At 39.6% G+C, this 22,254-nt stretch overlaps 1 protein-coding gene across 2 annotated transcripts in view; it reads right to left on the bottom strand.

Annotated features, from left to right (window-relative positions):
• The window catches only part of LOC143017896 (ATP-dependent RNA helicase Ddx1-like), an 88,968-nt gene extending 67,320 nt beyond the window's left edge, over positions 1-21,648 (bottom strand). The window contains exons 1-2 of one of the 2 annotated variants that reach the window (XM_076172935.1): positions 21,508-21,648; positions 14,542-14,593 (exon numbers count right to left, since the gene is read on the bottom strand). In XM_076172935.1, the coding sequence (XP_076029050.1) occupies positions 14,542-14,593; positions 21,508-21,523 (68 nt within the window). In that variant the 5' untranslated portion in view covers positions 21,524-21,648. Of the gene's footprint in view, positions 1-14,541; positions 14,594-21,117 lie in introns of both variants that reach the window. The other variant, XM_076172936.1, reaches the window with a different exon arrangement.
• Positions 21,649-22,254: the final 606 nt, after the last annotated feature.

The raw sequence follows: 22,254 nt of genomic DNA, 5'->3' as shown, positions 1-22,254 counted from the left end.
TAAGATATTACACATTCCTTCATTTGAATATTCAAGTTGACCGTCAGCAGATAATAGTGGACCAATGTGATTCCTAACAACCTTTTTATCTCTAATGTAACTATAGAATTCTTTGGGATTCTCTTTGGATTTATCAGCGATGTTCATTTCATATTGTTGTTTTCTTTTTCTTATTGTCTTTTTTAAATCTCTCTGTATTGATACATAACTTTCATAGTCATTAGATGCACCTGAGCACTTTCATTCATCATCTTTCATATACCAAGGCTTTTTCCCCCTTCCAAGGGAGGTAGCCAAAAAGGGAAAGGCATAAAAACACTCCCACCCATTTCATCTCTAAATACACTCCACACCCCTCCCACCCTTCCTCTCATCTGAGCACCTCCTGGATGACGGGTCATCCCTGCACCCTGCCCACCGCCCTGGGTCAGAAGCAGTGTCGCAAGACACAGTACATCCACAGCGAGGCCGTTTCATTTAATCGGCGACCCCCCCTCTCCGTCCCCCTTTGCATATAAGCCTGTCTCTTTTTAGCAATACTTTTTTCAGTTTCTTTGTCAAGCCACTTTGGGCGAGCCTGATTTGGGAGATGTCTGTCCATAAAAGGAATGCAAGTTTGAATCATCCTAGTGAGCATATTTTGAAATATTTCCCACATCTGATCTACAGGCCTTTTGTTTAATTTTGCCTCCCAATCTGTAAGCTGAAGCTCCTAACGTAGTCCTATGAACTGAGCTTTACTGAAATCGGGTATTTTAGAAACACAAGTATCTATTCTAAAATTGTTTAGGAGTTTGAATCTAACTAAGTTGTGATCGCTATTTGCAACAGATTCACCGACTTCTACATCAGTTACCATGCTTTCGCGGCTAGTGATCAATAGATCGAGTAAGTTTCCATATCTTGTGGGCTCTTTTATATGCTGAATTAAGTAATTGTCACCAAGAAAATCAATCAAGCAACTACCTATATGGCCATGTTCAAGGGTCATCCAATCAATGTCAGTAAAATTGAAATCACCCATTATCAATAAATCCTGGTTGCAGAAACTAGACAGTTCTTGAAATAACAGTTTGTCGTCTGCTAATGATAAATGTCTTTGGCCTATATATTACACCTAAATTCCTTTTTTGTCCATTTGTTTGGGTTAACTCAACCCACAAACATCATATGCATCCTGTTTCACTTTCTCTAAAACACAAGCATGAACGTACAACAGAACACCCCCACCTTTCTTGTGGTTTCTATCCTGATGAAAGTGTTTAAATCCCGCAATATTAAATTCAGCTTCGAACTCTGTACTGTTTAACCATGTCTCAGTTATTCCTATCTTATCGAGATTTTCGCTTTTGACATACGCCTGTATTTCTTGAAATTTGTTTCTAATACTACGAGCATTAAAGTACATACATACATATACCAAGGCTTTTTCCCCCTTACTAGGGAGGTAGCCAAAAAGGAAAAGGGATAAAATCATTCCCAACCATTCCATCCCCGAAAACACTCCACACCCCTCCCTCCCATCTTAGCACCTAGATGACGGGTCATCCCTGCACCCTGTCCACTGCCCTGGGTCAGAAGCAGTGTCGCAAGACACAGCACATCCACAGCAAGGCTGTCTGAGGTATTGGCTGCTTGTTATTGTGGCAAAGTAGCACGCAGTCGATACTTTAGGGTCTATATGGGTCGCCCCTACGGACCAGAGCCGCACATCGTTTTGTCTATGATAGAGGAAAAACTCTGTTCATAGAGAAATGATGACACTTTTATACTACGACTGTCCCTCCGTTATGCTGTCCCCCAACCCCTTGTTGCTGTCCTGTACCATTTCTCTGAGTATTCTTTTTCTGTGGTGGGGGAATTCCCTGTGGTGGGGGAAAAGAATACTGCCACCAAGTATTCCCACTTGGATCGTAAGAGGCGAGAAGAAAGGGACGGGGATTGGGACTAGGCATCCTTCTCCTTGTAGCCCCACAGGATGCATTCCTAAAAGTTAAAGCAAAGTGAAGGCAGCAGTTAAGATGATGAAAGCAGGTAAGGCACCTGGTCTGGATGGATGCATGCAGAATGTCTTAAAAAAGGAGGTACACTGATGGTGGACTGGTTGGTGAGGTTATTTAATGTTTGCTGGAGAGAAGGTAGAGTGCCAGAGGACTGGAGGAGTGCTTGTATAGTTCCACTTTACAAGGGAAAAGGAGACAAGTGTGAATGTAGTAGTTTCAGAGGGATTAGCTTGGTAAGTGTAGTTGGGAAGGCTTATGGGAGGATCTTGATTGAGAGGATTAGGAGAGGAAGAGAGGGAGTAATTGGTGAGGAACAGTGTGGATTTAGAACAGGTAGAGGTTGTATAGATCAGATCTTTGTGGTAAGACAGATATGTGAGAAAGCTATAGGAAAGGGGAAGGATGTTTTTTGGGCCTTTATGGATCTGGAAAAGGCTTACGATAGGGTAGACAGAAAGGCACTGTGGGCGGTTATGCGGATATACGGGATAGGAGGAAAGATTCTCGGAGCTGTCAAGAGTTTTTATGAGAGTAGTAGAGCTTGTGTCACGATTAGAAATGGAGAGAGTGAGTGGTGTAAGGTAAAGGTGGGACTTCGTCAAGGATGCGTTATGTCACCCTGGCGGTTCAACTTATACATGGATGGGGTATTGCGAGAGGTAAATGCAAGGGTAGTGGGTCAGGGATTGGAGATGGTTAACCACTTCACTACGAGACTTAAATCTCGCGGGCAGCAGCCAATGCCAGCCGTACGACATGTCGTAATAATACTCGCATCATAAAATATAGTCACGGCTTATATCGATCGTTCTCTCTTTCACCCGTGAATTTTGAAAACCACAGAGAATGGGATTAAGAGCAGATTAGGGAGAATGTAAAAACACAGGGGCGACTACAATAAATATAATCAAGACGCCGATATGGCAGCGTCGCGAATCCACTTGCTCCTCATGACGCCTACGTGTGTGGCACCGTATGGAAGGGGTTAAAGAAAATGGAGAAAAGTGGGAGGTGAGCCAGCTGTTGTTTGCGGACGACACTGCGCTTGTGGCAGGATCGGAGGAGGGATTGAGGAAGTTGGTGACAGAGTTTGGGAGAGTGTGTGATAGAAGAAAGCTGAAGATAAATGTGGGTAAAAGTAAGGTGATGAGATGTACAAGGGGTGAAAGTGGCAGTAATCTGGAAGTGAGCATTAAGGGAGAGCAACTGGAGGAAGTGGATAGTTTTAGATACTTGGGTGCAAATGTGGCAGGAAAAGGTGGAGTAAAGGTGGAGGTAGAATGTAGATTGAGCGAAGCGAGTAAATGCCTTGGTGGATTAAAAAGAGTAATGAGGAATAGAAATTTGGGAATGGATGCTAAGATGAGACTGTATGAAGGAGTGATTGTGCCAACAGCACTGTATGGAGCAGAAACATGGAACATAAGAGAGGAAGAGAGAAGGAGCTTGAATGTGTTTGAGATGAGGTGTCTGAGAAGTATGATGGGGGTTACTAGGCTGGATAGAGTGAGAAATGAGGAGGTGAGGAGGGGTGGAAAGGGAGTTGGGAGATAGGGTTGATGAAAGAGTATTAGGATGGTTTGGACACATGGAAAGAATGAGTGAAGAAAGACTAGTAAAGGAGGTATGGAAGGCAGATGTGGAGGGAGTGAACATGAGGGGACGTCCTAGGATGAGATGGAATGGATGGGGTGAAGGGGGCTTTGGGGAAGAGGGGAATGTCTGTTGAGGAAGGATGGGAGAGGACAGAAGACAGGGGTGAATGGAGAATGGTTGTATGTGGAAGATGTTGTGATGCATGAGGTGGAATGGGCGGGGGGATGGGGGGTGAGGTAGTGTGTGTGAGCAAAATTTTTGACGCAGCCCGAAGGGATTTCTCCCCGTCCTCTCCTTTATATGGGGGGACGGAGAGGGGGGTCGCCGATTTAATGAAGCTTTAATGAGCATTAAAGTACATGGTTTTAAGAAACTCGTGATTATTTCTTTTTGACACATTTTGAGTTTCAATATCATGTCTTACATTATCATTTTGTTTTTTATTTATACCTTGCTCTATATTATTATTTGGTCCTTCATTGACATTCAATGCCTCATTAACATTTCTCCCATCAAAATTAACATTAACATTTCCCCCATCACAGACATCTGGTCAATCACGGTCATCCGATCTCTTTTGTACATTTTGCCTCCCTACGTCACCGTGATTCATGCCGGCCTCCCGTCGTTCATTGACATTATGTCCGGCATCCCTTCCTAAAATTATATTTTGTCCTCCAGTGACATTATATCCTACCGTGATGTTTTTTCCTCCACTATAATTACATCCCATTGTGATCTTTTGTCTTCCACTGTCATTACATCCTATCATGATATTTTGGCCTTCATTGACATTCTGTCCGGTATCCCTTCCTAAAATTATATTTTGTCCTCCACTGACATTATATCCTACCGTGATATTTTCTCCTTCATTATCATTACATCCTATCATGATAATTTGTCCTCCACTATCATTACTTCCCATCGTGATCTTTTGTCCTCCACTGTCATTACATCCCATTGCGACATTTTGTCCTATGACATTACATCCTAATGTAACATTTACACTTTTCTTTGTTTTTTCAGTTTTGGGTTTCTTCTTCCTCAGACTCATCAACTGTCTTTGATCTTCCTGCATCGTTAGGGAGTGGTCAAGGGATGCAGTGGCATCTACCCATGCTGGGGTCTATATATAACCTCTGTTACAGAGACAGAGTTGCCAGAAGTCACTAGCAATAGCACTCAATCATTACAAATTATTGTTATTTATTGCAATGATATATACAGTCGAACCTCGAAAGCCCAGACTAATTGGGGGGAAGGGTGGTCCGGTCATGCCAAACGTCTGGTCATCAAAAATATTGCCCTAACATCCGTAGATTTTCATAGCGGTATACGTATAGATCAGTGGGTCCCAAACTTTTTTTGTTGCGGAACCCTTTGACATTATTTATTTATTTATTTATTTATTTATTAAAAAAAAAAAAAAAATGGAACCCAAAATAAAACATACTATATTGAAAAATGAATTTATTTTAAACATACTTTATACTCAAAATAGTAAGTTGTACATAATTTCCTTAAAACAAACTATACTGAAAAATGAATTTATTTTAAATAAACATACTTTTTACTCAAAATAGTAAGTTGTACAACATAATTTCCTTAAACATACTATACTGAAAAATGAATTTATTTTAAACATACTTTTTACTCAAAATAGTAATTTGTACATAATTTCCTTAAAAATACTATAATGAAAAATGAATATATTTTAAATAAGCATCTTTTTTACTCAAAATAGTAAGTTATACATAATTTCCTTAAAAAAATAACTAATGGGAAGAATGCATCTGTTTCTTGGACATCATTATCCTCTTAAAATTTGGTTTAATGCTAGATAATTGAATTCTCATATCCGGTGTAGCATCCAGTTTGCTTCGATATTTAGTTTTCGTGCTAGCATATCTTGAAAATCCTGATTCGCACAAATAAGTTGTCGCAAATGGTAAGAGTACTCTTACGGCTCGTTTGGATATTTATCACTTAGATTCCCCCCAAAAAGATCTAATGGCACTTCTTCAAACTTGGCCTATCAAGTGTTCATAATCCACTGCTGGAAATCCTGTTGGTTTTTCTGTTACTTTGAATGGATTTTGTACCCAGTAATGGTCTTTGTTCTTCAAGTTAGGAAAATACTCAATAAGAGATTCTGATAAGCTGTTGAGATGTCCCTTAATATCACTGAAGGTTTCGGTATCTAAATCCACTTCAAATTCTTGTAGAAATTCAGTAAGAAGCGGAAAGCAGTCAAAATTATGATTTTCTACTTCTGAAGTCCAGCATTGCAATTTACGTGATAGAGATATTATGTTATCTTGAGCTCGAAAAATGTTTGTTTCTTTCCTTTGTAGGGACAGGCATGTTTCATTCAGTTTTGAAAAAATATCTGCTAAATATGCAAGTTTTGACAACCATATACTATTTCTTAATCGTTCAGACAATCTAAATTTATGATCAAGAAAATAAGACAACAATTCTTTTCTCAACTCAACCATTCTCACAAGAACGTTTCCTCTCGAAAGCCATCTAACTTCGGTATGTAAAAGAAGAGTCGTATGATGACTTCCCATATCTTCACATAAAGCCTTACATATTCTTGATTGTAATGGCCGAGTTTTAATAACATTTATAATCTACACTGCTTCATCCAAAAATGTCTTCAATGAAGCTGAAATCCTTTTTGTTACTAATGTATATCTGTGAAGAATGCAGTGATTACTGCTGCTGTTCTTTGCAACATTCTTGATTCTAGTTATGGCACCAGATAATTTTCCTGTCATCCCCTTTGCTCCATCTGTGCATACTGAAATGCATTTTTCCAAGCCAATATCATGAATTTTTATGAAATCATCCATGCAGTTAAAAATATATTTTCCTGTGGTATGCAGCTCTAAACTTTTACAAAAAAGGATAATGTCCTCAATTTTTTTTCTTCAAAATCGTATCTGACAAACACAAGTAAAATTGCTAGCCCAGCCACATCTGTAGACTTATCCATTTGCAATGCGTAAGCATCACACGTATGTAATCGTGAAATAAGTTCATTTTCAATGTCATCAGCAATATCTGTAATATGTATTGACACCGTATTGTTAGAAAGAGATATAGCTTCAACCTTTTGAACAGACACAGGATACTACATCTTTCAATATAGGTTTTATAAGCGATTCGCCAATAGTATGTGCTTCACCATGAAGAGAAATGTGGTAACTTGCTTTATATGATGCTTCTGTTGCATTCATTTTCTGTTTTTAATTTTTTTAACAAGACACTTTTAGATCTCAAGTTCTCTTTCGAAAAAAGAAATATCTTCATGAAAATCCATGTGAACAAGTTGTATAGACACGGTAAAGGAAACATGGACTGGAGGTGAAGCTTTATTCCTGACGTTTCGTCTAACGACTTTCTCAAAGGAATGAGCATACTAGAAACATACAGAGATTATAAACCCGCCTTATGGCTCAAGGGGGTGTGCGAACGTATAGCGCTGCGTCCTGATTGGCCCGCTGAGACAGCCAATCACGAAGCGCTATATTAGCTGAAGATTTGGCCCAGGTGAAGCTCCCAGCCTTATTGTTGATATTCGGACGAGTGGTGATGTACGCAGCTTCTATAGATTTTCTGACCTTCTTATCCATACCTTCGTGTAGAATCTCGGCTCGATTCCATTGTGGGAGGTGCCCAGAATCGTCAACATGCACCACCATTGCGTTGGTGAGTCTATGGTGACGGAGGTCGGCCTTATGCTCCCTGATTCTAGTGTTAAGGCCCCTCTTAGTCTCTCCGTAGTATGCTTTATCGCATGATGTGCATGGGATCTTATATACGACGCTGTCTTCTCTCCCCCTCATCTTAGTCCCGCTTTTTATCATGTCACCAATCTTCGTTCCCGATGTTACGGCTGCTTTAACTTCCGTGCTCCTGAGCATTCTAATAATGTCTCCTACCTTCTCAGAGTTAGGAAGCGCCATGTATGATGTTTTTGTGGTGGCGTTGCCTTCTCTTAACCTGCTTGTGTGGATTATTTCTTCCGCTCTTCGTCTTAAGCTCAGGATTAAGCCCTTGGGGTAGCCAAGCTTCAAGAAGGCCGCGATGATGTATTCGATTTCCTCCTCCAGGAATTCCTCGCTGCATATCCTGTAGGCACGCAGGAAGAAGCCCATGACGAAACGTCAGGAATAAAGCTTCACCTCCAGTCCATGTTTCCTTTACCGTGTCTATACAAAATATATTTACCTTTAAAAGTACTATGCTTTGTTTCCATATGTCTTTGTAACTTAGCTGGTGCCAACTAACTGTTAGCTAATATTGTGTCACAAAGTATGCAAATAGCGTCTGGGGCTTCTTCATCACCAATTCTAGTAAAGCCATATGACAAATACCGAGGATCATACTTACGCTTTTTCTTTGCTGGCTGCTGTTTAGAACAAAAGGAAGCAGATTTTATATTTTGCACATTAGTCAAATTAGGCCTAGTAGTTGTCGACGGTTGTGCTGCAGGTTCAGAAACCTCTGTATCTTCCACAGATGATATTGCTTTACTTTCTTCATTTCCAGTAATTCCAGCCTCTTTGCGAATTCCAGTTTTTTTTAACCATCGATCCATTGAAGAACTTGGGAAATAGTAACTAAAATATATAAGAATAAACTCGTTGACAAAGAGCGAACAATAACATACACTCAGGATACAACAGAGCAAAACTTATCCACCGTACAAGAGTTGGTGCTAACTGAAGTGTGAAAAAAAAAACCCGAGAGAGAGTTAGCCAGGGTTGCCAGATCTTTCTCAGAGCATAACACCAAACATAATGTATAAAAATTAATTAAAAAAAGGGTTTCCAAAATTACAAAACCAAATTACATTGAAATTAAATTTGGTATCCAAATTGCACTTTCCAATACCAAACTAAATTTCCAATACCAAAATTGTTCAAAATTTGGTATTGAGAATACCAAATGGCAACTCTGGAGTTAGCTGTACGGCAGGATTCTCAGTTCTGAGGAATTTTTAATATTATGGATTTCCATTTTCTTTCAACTTTTAATTTTAAGGAATTTCCTCTAATGAAGAAGTCTACTGCCTTTTAATCATATTTTTTAATAAAATTTCCTCAAGTTAAGGAGATGAGGTATTTGAATGGAAAATATAAGGAAGTATCATGTTTCCAAAGTTAAAGCTCTGATGTGCGCTCATCAGTGCAACACTCTTTGCATGTCTGGTGAACTTTAGCTTACGACCTACGGAACCCCTGGCCTAGCTTCACGGAACCCACTTTGGGAACCCCTGGTATAGGTAATGTATGATATGGCATAGAAAAACATAAGAATAATACTCTAATACTGTAATAATAACAATACTGTAATAATGCTATAATACTAATAATTCTGTAATAATAACTGTAATACAGGCATGTAAATGTACTGTATATACAGTGTACCGTATATACTCGTCTATAGGTCGATCTCGTGTAAAGGTCGACCCCCCCATTTTTAGCCAAAAAATCTGGAATTTTCCATATACCTCATGTATAGGTCGAGTGGCTTGTTTTTGTTTTGATGCTGTGAGCATTCCACTGTCTTAATGCTTTGAAATGGCGTGGCTTGCCTGGTATAGCAATTGATTATTATGGTTTTTCACTTCATTAATTCTGATGTATTTTGGTTTGTTTTTTTCAAGTTCACTGATTTTAATATCTAATAAGTTTCACTGAAGTTGCCATTTCAGCAGAGTGAAAAACTTGAACAGATTACCAATTTTTTTTTTTTTTTTTCATGAAAGTAGCAGTTGCCGACAAGACTGACGAGTTAAACACCATATGAGGATGGAGCCTTTATTTGTACGACGTTTCACTTATTACAGCCTTTTCAAGTACAAGTTGAGATATATATGCTTGAGATTAAATAAGGGGAAAGGAGGGAACGGGGAGGGAAAAGAAGTAGGGGGGAAGGGAGAGGAGGAGGAGGAGGGGGACTGAACACAGGAAATGGTTGAGAATGCTGGCCCAAACAGTCGGGGGCAAAATGTTCACAAAGGGTGGTTTAAATATTTAAAAAAAAATTGCTGGCCATGGGTATTAGGGGAATTATGTGGGGCGAGATGTTGAACATGCCCCTATTTTGTTCAATAGTGTGTTCGTTCCTTGAATGATCGCTGCTTCTAAACACTTCCTGTGGATTTTGTATGGTTCTCGTATCAGCAGCTCTGCATTCTTCCAGTCCATAAGATGGTTTTCCTTGTTTCTATGTGTCACACATGCATTGGTGGTGACATCATGCCTAACGTCGTAACGGTGTTCACGTATTCGTGTATTCAGGTCGCGTGACGTTTCTCCGATGTAAACTTCATCACATCCTGAACACAGAATACGATAAACACCAGCTTTGGTGCCCGGTGTTTGGTTGTTGTGTATCTTTGTCTTCGTGATGTCTTTTATCGTCCTGCTTGTCTGGCACACAACTTTCAAATTGGTGGTTCTTAAAATATGTGTCAGGTTGGTGGCAACGTCACTGGTTGGCAACACGAGACGTCTTGTTGTGCAGCAGGACAGCACAACAAGACATCTCCTTTCAATTATGTTTACATTTAATGCACAAAAACTTTTGTATCCGTCAATAAAAAAAAAAAAAAAATGTGCCTTACATTTTTTCTGCTACCCTATGGTAAAATATCTGATAACAGTAACAAGCTGGCAATACTGAACAGTTTGTTTTCGTGATGGTGAGATCCATGCATTGTTTTGGTAATGGTAACAATAATATATACCATAAAGAAAGCTAAATTTAAGAATATCACAGCATTTTATTATTTTTTTAAACAACTATGGGTACTATGATAGTATACATGATATAATAAGCTTGCCTGTGCTAAAAATTTTAACAAACAGGTAAAACCACAGTATGGGGTTACTGTATCTAGAAGGAATTTCACATGTTTTGGTACGTACTGTGTATTTTATGTCCCCATTGTTTACTGGTAGTATCTAGTAGGTAAATATTTTGATTTCTGAACCTAAAGAAAAGGTAAGAGTTCTTCCTAGCCTTTCTTGTCATGTCTGGATTTCAACCTAACAAGATTATTACTTGTGTATAGGTCGACCCCTAGGTTTTGGCCTAAAAAAAATTCCTTAAGATTTCGACCTATAGACGAGTATATACGGTACTGTATTTTTTATTCCGTACACTGTACATATCAGAAGGTATGCACGTGGGACAGTGGTGGCGGCCAGGGTTGCCACGTTTTCTACACTGCCGTGTGGAATGGGAGTGTTGCCATACCGGGGCATACATTTTTCTCGGGAGTGTGCAGACTTTCATAGCAAGATATACTTGTCAAACTTAGACAAAATGTTGGTTCTAGTTTTTTTATTCTTGAATGTATATCAGGCCCCCATGCCCTAACATATTCAGTACGATATAAAAATTATTTCTTTTTTTATATTATTATCACTAAAAGAAAGCTGAAACTTTAGCATAATTTTTTTTTCTACATGGCAAAAACGTATCTTTTGGGGTATAATATTTTATAAGTAACACAATTACCAATAAAAGTCATATTTTGATGTACCATTTATTATTTGATAACTACAGTAGTTCTATGATTTTTAAACAAAAGTGAGTTTTTGAACGTTTTTAATAGCCCGCTGATATGTAGGAAAAATTTCCTTGTGTCCTTGTGCTGTTGCCACATGCCGCTATTTTACTACGCTTTGGTACAAAAATATACGAAACGGCAGCCCTGGTGGCGGCTTGACTGGGCCGGGTTTGAGTACACGTGTACGGCCGTCGCTGCCACCTACTGGACAAATAGGGAACTTTGCTTGAAAAGTCTGCCCTTTGTTCATTTTGACCGGTCATACGAGGGTCCGGGCATTCGGGGTCCGGGGTTTCGAGGTTCGACTGTACAGGTAAACGTCGACTTACGATGGCCGTGACTTACGATTGTTCGACTTTACGATGACGATGATGACGACGACGACGATATGATAATTTGACCCTTTCCATACGGTGCCGCACACGTAGGCGTCATGAGGAGCAAGTGGATTCGCGACGCTGCCATATCGGCGTCTTGATTATATTTATTGTAGTCGCCCCTGTGTTTTTACATTCTCTCAAATGTGCCCTGAATCCCATTCTCTGTGGTTTTCAAAATTCGCGGGTGAAAGAGAGAACGATCGATATAAGCGGTGACTATATTTTATGATGCGAGTATTATTACGTCACGTCGTACGGCTGGCATTGGCTGCTGCCCGCGAGATTTAAGTTTCGTACTAAAAATACATATTATAGTGTTTGAATATGGTAAAAAGGATAAAAATAATTAAATAAACTACTGTACATGTTTAATAGGCTATATTCAGTATCTCTGGTGGTTAATATACAGGTAGGCTAGGTACAGTGACCACGGAACAGAGTGATACACAAATTGGGGATCGACTTACGATGAAATCGTCTTACGATGGCTCTATCGAAACCTAATGCCATCGTAAGTCGACGTTTACCTGTATATTGTACTGACCAATACGTATCATAGGGCCGAGATGGGGTCGAGTTGGGGAGAGGAGGGGGTTTATTTGTCATAACTACGAAAATAAGGCGAATTTTGATTACATACTCCGCATACAGACTGTCGATTGCCATACACAGATGTAGAAAAATTTCCCCAGTTTTTCATTTTTTTCCCAATTTTCATCGATTCTTGACCAGCCGGTCCCCTTAACCATCTCCAATCCCTGACCCACTACCCTTGCATTTACCTCTCGCACTACCCCATCCATGTATAAGTTGAACAGCCAGGGCGACAAAACGCATCCTTGACGAAGTCCCACCTTTACCTCGAACCACTCACTCTCTCCATTTCTAATCCTGACACAAGAAAAAACTCTACTACTCTCATAAAAACTCTTGACAGCTCCTAGAAGCTTTCCTCCTATCCTGTATATCCGCATAACCTCCCACAATGCCTTTCTGTCTACCCTGTCGTAAGCCTTTTCCAGGTCCATAAAGGCCAAAAAAACATCCTTCCCCTTTCCTATAGCTTTCTCGCATATCTGTCTTACCACAAAAATCTGATCTACACAACCTCTACCCGTCCTAAATCCACACTGTTCCTCACTAATTACTCCCTCTGTTCCTCTCCTATTCCTCTCAATCAAGATCCTCCCATAAGCCTTCTCAACTACACTTACCAAGCTAATCCCTCTGAAACTACTACATTCACACTTGTCCCCTTTTCCCTTGTAAAGTGGAACTATACAGACTCCTCCAGTCCTCCGGCATTCTACCCTCTCTCCAGCAAACATTAAATACTGCATGGCATCCATCCAGACCAGGTGCCTTACCTGCTTTCATCATAACAACTGCCTTCACTTCATCCTTCCTTATTTCTCCTCCATTTTCCTCACTCATCACGGTTATTTTCTAAGCATTTCCCACTGCAGCTATCTTTCCCTCCTTCACATTTAGCGACTCCCTAAAATATTCTGCCCATCTTCCCTTCCCCTTACTGCCTTCTCTTTCACTATCATCTCTCCATCTGGAGGAAAAAAAAAAAAAAAAAAAAAAAAAAAAAAAAAAAAAAAAAAAAAAAAAAAAATAATAATAATAATAATAATAATAATACACATACCAAAGGCATTTTTCCCTTATATGGGAGGTAGCCAAAAGACAAAGGCATAAAAACCACTCCCACCCATTCCATCCCTAACATACTCTAATTCCCTCCACCCTCTTATCTTGGCACCTCCTGGATGATGGGTCATCTCTGCATCTTGCTCACTGCCCTGGGTCAGAGGCAATGTCGCAAGACACAGCACACACACAGAAAGGCTGCTTCATTAAATTGGCAACCCCCCCTCTCCATCTCCTCATGCAGAAAAGATGGGGAGAAATCCCTTTGGGCTGCATCAATTTATTTCTCACACATACTCCCCATAATTATTTAAAACTATCCACCTCCTCTAGCCTCTCTCCTTTAAATCTCACCTCTAACTAACTGCCACCCTCACCCCATGTCCATCACCTTGCTTTTACCCACATTTATCTTCAACTTCCTTCTTTCACACACCTTCCCAAACTTCCTCAATCCCTCCTCTGATCCTGCTACAAGAGCAGTGCTGTCAGCAAACAACAGCTGGCTTATCTCCCACTTTTCTCCATTTTCTTTAACCATCTCCAATCCCTGACCCACTACCCTTCCATTTACCTCTCGCACCACCCTATCCATGTATAAATTGAACAGCCAGGGCAACACAACACATCTGTGACAAAGTCCCACCTTTACCTCTAACCACTCTCTCCACTTCTAATCCTAACACATGCTCTACTACTCTCGTAAAAGCTCTTGACTGCTCTTAACAGGTTTCCTATCCCATATATTTGCAACAGTCCCTTCCTGTCTACCTTGTCATAAGACTTTTCCTGATCAATAAAAGCCCCAAAAAATCCTTACCTTTTCCTATACTTTCTCACATGTCTTATCACAAAAATCTGATCTACGCAACCCCTACCTGTCCTAAACCCACACTGTTCCTCACCAATTACTCCCTCTGTTCTTCTCCCAATCCACTCAAGACCCTCCTGCTTTCCCAACTACACTTAACAAGCTAATCCCTCTTAAACTACTACTCACATGTCCCCTTTTCCCTTGTAAAGTGGAACTATACAGGCACTCCTCCAGTCCTCCGGCACTCTACCCTCTCAAACATTTTGTAATAATAATATTAAAAAGTTCTTGCATATCTGCCTTACCACACAAACATTATTCACATACAGTCTTTCCTAAAGCCACATTGTTTCTCCTCAATTACTCTTATGAAGTATTGACTGCATGGAGGTTTGGGATTGATTGTGGCAGCAAGAGGAACTAGGAAAATGACTTGTAATGGGAGAGGGAAATGACAGGGCATTTATGTAACTATTTACTATCAACGTGTCTACTTACGTCCAGTCCATTTCCTCTACTGCCTTCGCAATTTCTGGCATCACACCCATCTCTGAATTAGGAAAGAAATAAAATATAAAATCCAAAACAGTCCTCACATAACTTCCTTGAGTCCATAAAAAAAAAAAAAAAAGTTATATAATCACTGAACTGTATTCAATAGATACTGATTTGTACCTTCAAATGGGGTCAATGAAGCAATGGAAAGGTTCCAAAGGAACAGTATCCCCCGAGGAAATGAGGAGGAGAAAGGAGGAGGGATGAGGATGAGGAGGAAGGGGGATAAAAGAGGAGGAAGGGGGATAAAAGAGGAGGAAGAGGTGTACAATGAGAAGGAAGGAGAGGGAAGGAGGAGAAAGGAGAGGAGGAAAAAAAATATATATATATATATATTAGGTACTTAGGTTGCATTAGGTTAGGATGAACCTAATACTCTACCGAAGGCATTACATACAATTTTTTTTTTAAGTTTAGTCATTTATATTTTCAAAAGTTTTTATTTCAAAGTTTAACAATTAGCTTCATTTGCCATACACATGCATCTTAAAATTTAATTTGGTTTACTACAAATTCATAAATATAAATCTTTATAAAGTCAGTATCAGTACATAAGAGAAGAAGAGAGGAGTAGTTTGAATGTATTTGAGATGAGGTGTCTGAGAAGTATGGTGGGGGTTACTAGGCTGGATAGAGTGAGAAATGAGGAGGTGAGGAGGAGAACAGGGGTGAAAAAGGATTTGGGAGATAGGGTTGATGAAAGAATATTAGGATGGTTTGGACACATGGAAAGAATGAGTGAAGAAAGACTAGTAAAAGAGGTATGGAAGGCAGATGTGGAGGGAGTGAACATGAGGGGATGTCCTAGGATGAGGTGGATGGATGGGGTGAAGGGGGCTTTGGGGAAGAGGGGAATGTCTGTTGAGGAAGGAAGGGAGAGGACGGAAGACAGAGGTGAGTGGAGAATGGTTGTATATGGATGATGTTGTGACTGCATGAGGAGGAAGGGGCGGGGTAGTATGTGTGAGTAAATTTTGACGCAGCCCGAAGGGATTTCTCCCCGTCCTCGCCTTATATGCAAAGGGGGACGGAGAGGGGGGGTCGCCGATTAAATGAAGCGGCCTTGCTGTGGATGTACTGTGTCTTGCGACACTGCTTCTGACCCAAGGCGGTGGGCAGGGTGCAGGGATGACCCGTCATCCAGGAGGTGCTCAGATGAGAGGAAGGGTGGGAGGGGTGTGGAGTGTATTTAGGGATGAAATGGGTGGGAGTGTTTTTATGCCTTTCCCTTTTTGGCTACCTCCCTTGGAAGGGGGAAAAAGCCTTGGTATATGTATGTATGTACATATCTATCAATATGAAACAGCAAAAAGAGTATATAAGCCATAACAAATTCTATACAACATGATAAATAAGTATATTGGATCCCCAAAGAAACACTTGATCTACCCCTAATGGACCAGGGGTTTTGCATAGCTGTGAAGTAGGCAACTGATAACAATTATGTTTACTACACATTTTTAAATTGAATTGGTATTTTGTTTTTTAAGAAGTGCACACCTATGTGATATAGCATTAGAAAATTATTTTGTAAATTATAAAAAATCAATGTAATATACATTTTTCATAGAAGAAATCAACAACAACAAAAATTCCTGAAAGCAAATATACTACCAAACAAAGCTGTGAACATAGCACTGAGATGCCCCAATCCAGTCAATGTCAGTTAAGACAATGGCTTTCATGTTTGTGCACCAGGTGTTCAACTCCAGGTGACGTTAATAAGTGCTGTTACAAAGACAAAACTGGGCTTCCTTCAGGCTATGCAACAACTGCAGTCTGATCGAGTACAGTACTTAATCAGGCCATCAGCATCCATGACACGACAACAACGACCCAGGCGATCTTTAAAATTACAGGTACTACATTACTAAATACAGCTTAGGTTGTGTAGGTTAGGTAGGTTTGTTAAGTAGGTTAGGTTAGATCAGAATGGACTAATTTATCCTTTCATTTCTTTGACCTCTGCATCTATCAAAACAAACATGGCATATCATTCACCCACCACTTACACTTAGATGACTTCTGTCAGTGATCGACGCAGCTAGACTGGGGTCCCACTGTGACCAGGCAGCTCCCTCACATCAGTTGTCCAATCCATTAGTCGATTGGCGTTGGTGCTGGTGCATCCTGGTGTTGGCGGCTGGTCTGGTATTTTGGCCAATCATATATCCAGATGTTTTTTGAAGGTGTCTGGAGACACTCCTGTTATGTTTCTCAGTTGAGACAGGATGCAGTTGAACAATCTTGGCCCACTGAACGAGAAGCTGTTATGAATTCTGGACTTGATGCTCAGTGTTGATCCAGGAGTGGTCCTCACATAACACAACCTCCCTCTTCTTTGGTGGATTGTTACTTGAATACCAGCGTTGGGCACTCTCTTTTCTAGCACCTTCCTGATGTAGATGATGATGTAGCGTTCCCTGCGCCGTTGAAGAGAAAACAGTTCCTGGAGCCCATGTATTTTGCTGGTAAAGGTCCTTTGGGGCCCTTCAATCTCCGTGATTTCTGATATTTTCTGGGGAGACTAGAGTTGGCAGCAGTATTCTAGGTGTGGTAACACTAATGATTTCCACAGGGTCAGCATACATCTTGGACTTCTTGTCTGGAAGGTACATAGGATCCACCCTGATAGATGCCTTGCTTTTAATGTTGTTTGGTTTATGTGATGATAGAAGGAGGCATCACTGCTCATACTCACTCCCAGATCTTTCACTACATCCTTTGCAATGATCTCTTGTTGGCCACAACAGTAATTTGTTGAGTTCTTGAGATCCAGATGGTGGCCATAGCGTAAAAGTTCAAACTTGTCTCCGTTCAGTGCCATGTTGTTCTCCTCTATCCACCTCAGGATTTCAATAAGGTCTTGCTGTAGGTTATCGGCATCTTGTTGTGTACAGATCTTCATTCGCGTGTCATCGGCGAAGGATGTAGATGTAGTGTTTAAGGTCTCTGTCTATGTCCCCTATCATGATGAGGAACAGTAAGGGACCCAGTACAGTACCTTGGGGAACACCGCTAATAACACTGCTTGCATGTGAAGGATTTCCCTGTACATTGACCCGCTGTTTCCTATCACATAAAAAGCTGTGTAGCCATTTACCTAGGACTCCGCATATTCCAAGCGCTCATAATTTGTGTAAAAGGATCCCATGGTCCACCATCTTTGGTGTCATCCAGTATTCTATCATAGTGGGCGAGTAGTTGTGAGAGGCATGAGCGTACTTGTCTGAATCTATGTTGGCCATTGTTAAATGCCTCTATGGTTTCCAGACATTTAACGATTGCTTTCCGCACTACTCTTTCCATTATTTTCATTAAATAGGATGTTAGTACCACTGGTCTGTAGTTTTTGGAAATGCCCTTGCTACCCCCCTTGTGTATGGGGGTGGTTGTGCCATATTTGTGGGCTTGTGGCACATGTCCTGCTTGAAGAGACATATTCCATAGCAGTTTCAGGGGTAGTGCTAGTTGATGTTTGCAGTTCTTTAGCAGTTGGGCATGGAAACCATCTGGTCCTGCTGCTGCATTTGGTGTGATCTTGTTGATGGCCACTATTATTTCTTCTGTAGAGATATCTACTGAAGATAATTGGTGTGGCGTCACCTGGGGTTCGTTGAAGAAGGTGTGTGGATCGATTACCTTCATATGGTCTTTCGGTTGGCTAAACACACTCTCGTATTGCAGTTTGAGCAACTCTGCCATTTTTGTTGGGTCGCTCTCGAGTTCCCCAGCTGGATTTATAAGTGGTCCTATGGTTGGTGTACTCTTTAGTTTCTTGTTAGCATATGAGTAAAAGAACTTGCTATTTATTTGAATATTAGAGATAGCTCGTAGTTCTTCTTGAGCCCTCTGGTCTTTGTGGGACTGAATGAGTTTTCTCTCGATTTCCTCTAGTTCTCTTTGGATGTTGGTGGTGGTTGGTAGATGGATGGTCTTTTGGAGTTTGACTCTTAGCTTTGTTCTCCTCTTCATCAAGTTTTTCCTGTCTCTTGGGGTAATTTTTCTTTGTTTCTTGGTATTTGTTGGTTTGGGAGGCACCATTGTTTTACAGATTTCAAAGCATCTTCTCTGTAAGATGTCTAGGGCTCCTTCAGTGTCTTTGTCTTGGAAAAGAGTTGCCCAGTTGGACTGCTGAAGAAGTTCAGGTCATGGAGAGAGGAACAAGAGAAGTGTGCCTTTTGTTGAGCTATTTGTTGTTTAGTAAAATGTGTTGTCATAACTTTGATAAGACCGTGATCAGACATTGTTGTCTTGGTAACTTCATATGAATGTACCAGGTCGTAGTTGTTACTGAATAACAGATCAAGTATGTTGTTGCCTCTTGTTGGATCCTCAATGAATTGCTTGAGATAGGCTAGATCAGCTAGGCTGATCAACTCCATTGCTTGCCTCTGTTCATTTATTGTTCCTCCTCGTATATTCCTAGAGGGCCAGGTTATTATTGGTAAATTTAAATCACCTGCAAATATGACTTCAGTGTAGGGGGATGGCAGTTTGGGGGTCAATACAGGGTTGCAATGAATAGGTCAAGCTTCTTTACATGTACAGCTAGTAACTCTGTTGTGTTGTTTGAGAAAGCAGTAAGAACTTCTGTGTTTGCTGCTAAGTCCTCCCGTAAGTATAATGCTACCCCTCCATGACTTCTATCTACCCTATCGGCTCGTTTGTTTATAAATTAGTTTTTGATACTTTCTAAATTAATTTTGCCAAGAAAAATGCATATTACATTGATATAGTTAGGTAGGTCAAACACCACCAGAGGTGCCACCGTCGATGACGAGCACAATAGCGCGTCATTTTATGCGCACGCCGTTCAAACGGCCAAATTTACATACCGCGGGAAATTCAATTATTAAAAATGTTGTGAGTGTATTTACTACGATCGTAATAAATTTCAAACATTCACATCATGTTACATGTCGGTCAATAAAAACATTAGATAAACATGGCAGCCTGCATTCAGCAGTAGATTAAAAATTGGTATATGTTTCAACGTAAAAAATGAGCTAACAAATTTATCGTGCGGGCAACTGACCATAATGAACCAAAACTAATAGTATCGTGGATTATTCTAATACCAAAATAAAGTCAGTATGTTACGGTAGAGCTGAGAAATTGGTTGTTTAAATTAGTTTTTTTTTTCTATCGGGTCGGATTATCGGATAACAACATCAACATCCATCCCGCCATCTTATCTATCACTGGTGATATGGACCAAACTTCACTCTATTAAGTTTCTTACTATTATGTTATTAGTGTAATAGACTTATAGTTGAATTATTTTAAATATTTCCTTTAAAATGTGTGATTTTCATGTAATTTGATCGAAGAGAAGTTACGTTTTCATCCTCCGTAATATTACGGACCACAGCTACGATTCGTCCTGCCCGCTATCTATGATCACTGGTGGTATGGATCAAACTACACTATTAAGTTTGTTACTATTGGGTTATTAGCGTAATACCTTGCATATAATTGAATTATTCAAATTATTTTCTTTAAAATGTGTGATTTTCATGTAATTTTACGGTATTCGTAGCTGTGGTGGGTAATTTTGCAGAGGATAAAAACGTAATTATATGATCAAATTACATGGAAATCACACATCTTATAGAAAATAGGTCAAATAATGCAACCATATGCTAATTTTTTATATAAAATTGTGCCTGTCAGTAAAAACTGTCATTGTTTACGTTTGACCGGCGATCAGTCAGACCGCATGTTTCGGCCCGATTTCCTCGGACAAAATAGGCCCGATTTAATTCCATTCAAAATGCAATATCTCGAGAACTAGGACAGCTAGATGGATAAATCAAATTGCATTATACTCATAGCGACTTTTTCCATCCCATGAGAACTACTTCAGCTCAAATATCAGGAATTCCATTTTCATATTGACCTAGCTAATATAGTAAGTTTATTTGGCATTGCATCAATATACATGAAGTGCAGATAATGAAAAGAACACATAGTTCAAAATAACAATTACAATTGCCAAGGATAACAAAAAAGTATGCAAGTTTATATCAATTGTGGTCCTCATTAGACTGATTTTCTACACAAAGTTACACAGACAACATGCGTAGGGGTTAAGGGGACCAGAAACAGTCATGAGTGATACCAATTAGTACATATATGACACAAACATTATTATAGATTTGCTAATACTACTAAAATGTTCGTAACACACAGGATATTGAGACCAAAACTTGAGCACCGTCACATTAAGAAACATTGCATTATGCATCATGAACAAAAAATTTTACAAAATTATTAATTTTCTATGGCTATATCACTTAGGTGTGCACTTCTATAAATTTACTGTTGAATTTTTTTTATTAACTACATATATATCGATCAGAAACAACTATAACAGTATACAATTACAATACAAATGATAATCATAATACTCAGAAACAACAATAACAGTATATTAAACATAATACATGATAACATGATAAATAGCTACACAGGACCCCCCCAAAAGTCCAAACGAAAGAGTACAATTCATTTTACCAGGTAAATCGAGCATTTACTGTGACCCATTATTTCTGCTGGTACATCAGCAGTGTGGATTCATGCTGCTCTTCATTTGGATGTGGGGGGTAGCTAGGAAGCCCACCAGACCAGGTAAGAAAACAGAACCAACAGTGATGTAGACTAGATGAAATCTATATTGCTATGGTGACTACAATGTGTGGCTTTCTGTCACCCCTCTCTTAAAGACAGATTATCAGAATAAATACAATAATGACCTCTAAAACAACCAAATTCATGACAACGAAAAAAATCTGACGCCGGGAGAAGCAATGAAATTGCAAAAAATATTACAAACAACATCTCAAAGCATATTTATCATGGAATCCCTTGCCTTTAATATAAGACTATCATTAAACAGCAACAAACCTTCAAATGCAGTCATCGTTGTAATTTTACTATTCTACGTAGTACAAGGAATAATAACTTTTCCTCCTCGGCATACCCCGATGTAAACTACTCCCAGGTCCCAACTCGACAGCACTACAACTTGCTGTAGCGAACGTATGGAAAAGATTGCTGAAATAGAAATAACGAATGTATCATATCTATCTAACATTTCCTAATACGAGACAAGATAATATACATAATTATACTGACGAAATTAAATTAGAATTAAATTTACATGCAATTTTATCATCAATTGCATTACGTTCTCATGCTACTGTCATCTACTGAAAAAACGGAATAGGGTTCAATTTGATTTGGGGTCCCTATTCTTCAAAAGGGCAAAACTGGGACCCCTATTGTTCAAAATGTCTTATTTACATATTTGTGATAAAAGATAACTTAGGTTAGGTTGTGTATTTTTACATAAGAATAAAGGAGACTGCAAAAGACCATAAGGCCTACACTAGGCAGCTCCGTATCCATCACCACCTGTCATCCCCATCCATAAAGTTGTCTAATCGTTTTTTAAAACAACTGATGGTTACAGCGCTTACTACATGGTTACTAAGTTTATTCCATTCATCGACCACCCTTATAGTAAACCAATTCTTGCCTATTTCCTTCTTAAATCTAAATTTGTCCAGTTTAAAACCCTTACTGCGAGTCCTGCCCTGTTGTTTTATTATGATGACCTTGTTTGCATCACCCTTGTTATAGCCTTTGATC

Source organism: Oratosquilla oratoria, chromosome 33 (assembly GCF_046742065.1).
Source record: "Oratosquilla oratoria isolate Oo_2021 chromosome 33, ASM4674206v1, whole genome shotgun sequence".
In the NCBI taxonomy this organism is placed as follows: Eukaryota; Metazoa; Arthropoda; class Malacostraca; order Stomatopoda; family Squillidae; genus Oratosquilla; species Oratosquilla oratoria.
Note: the sequence above shows the minus strand (reverse complement) of the source record. Positions and strands in the feature narration are given on the sequence as shown.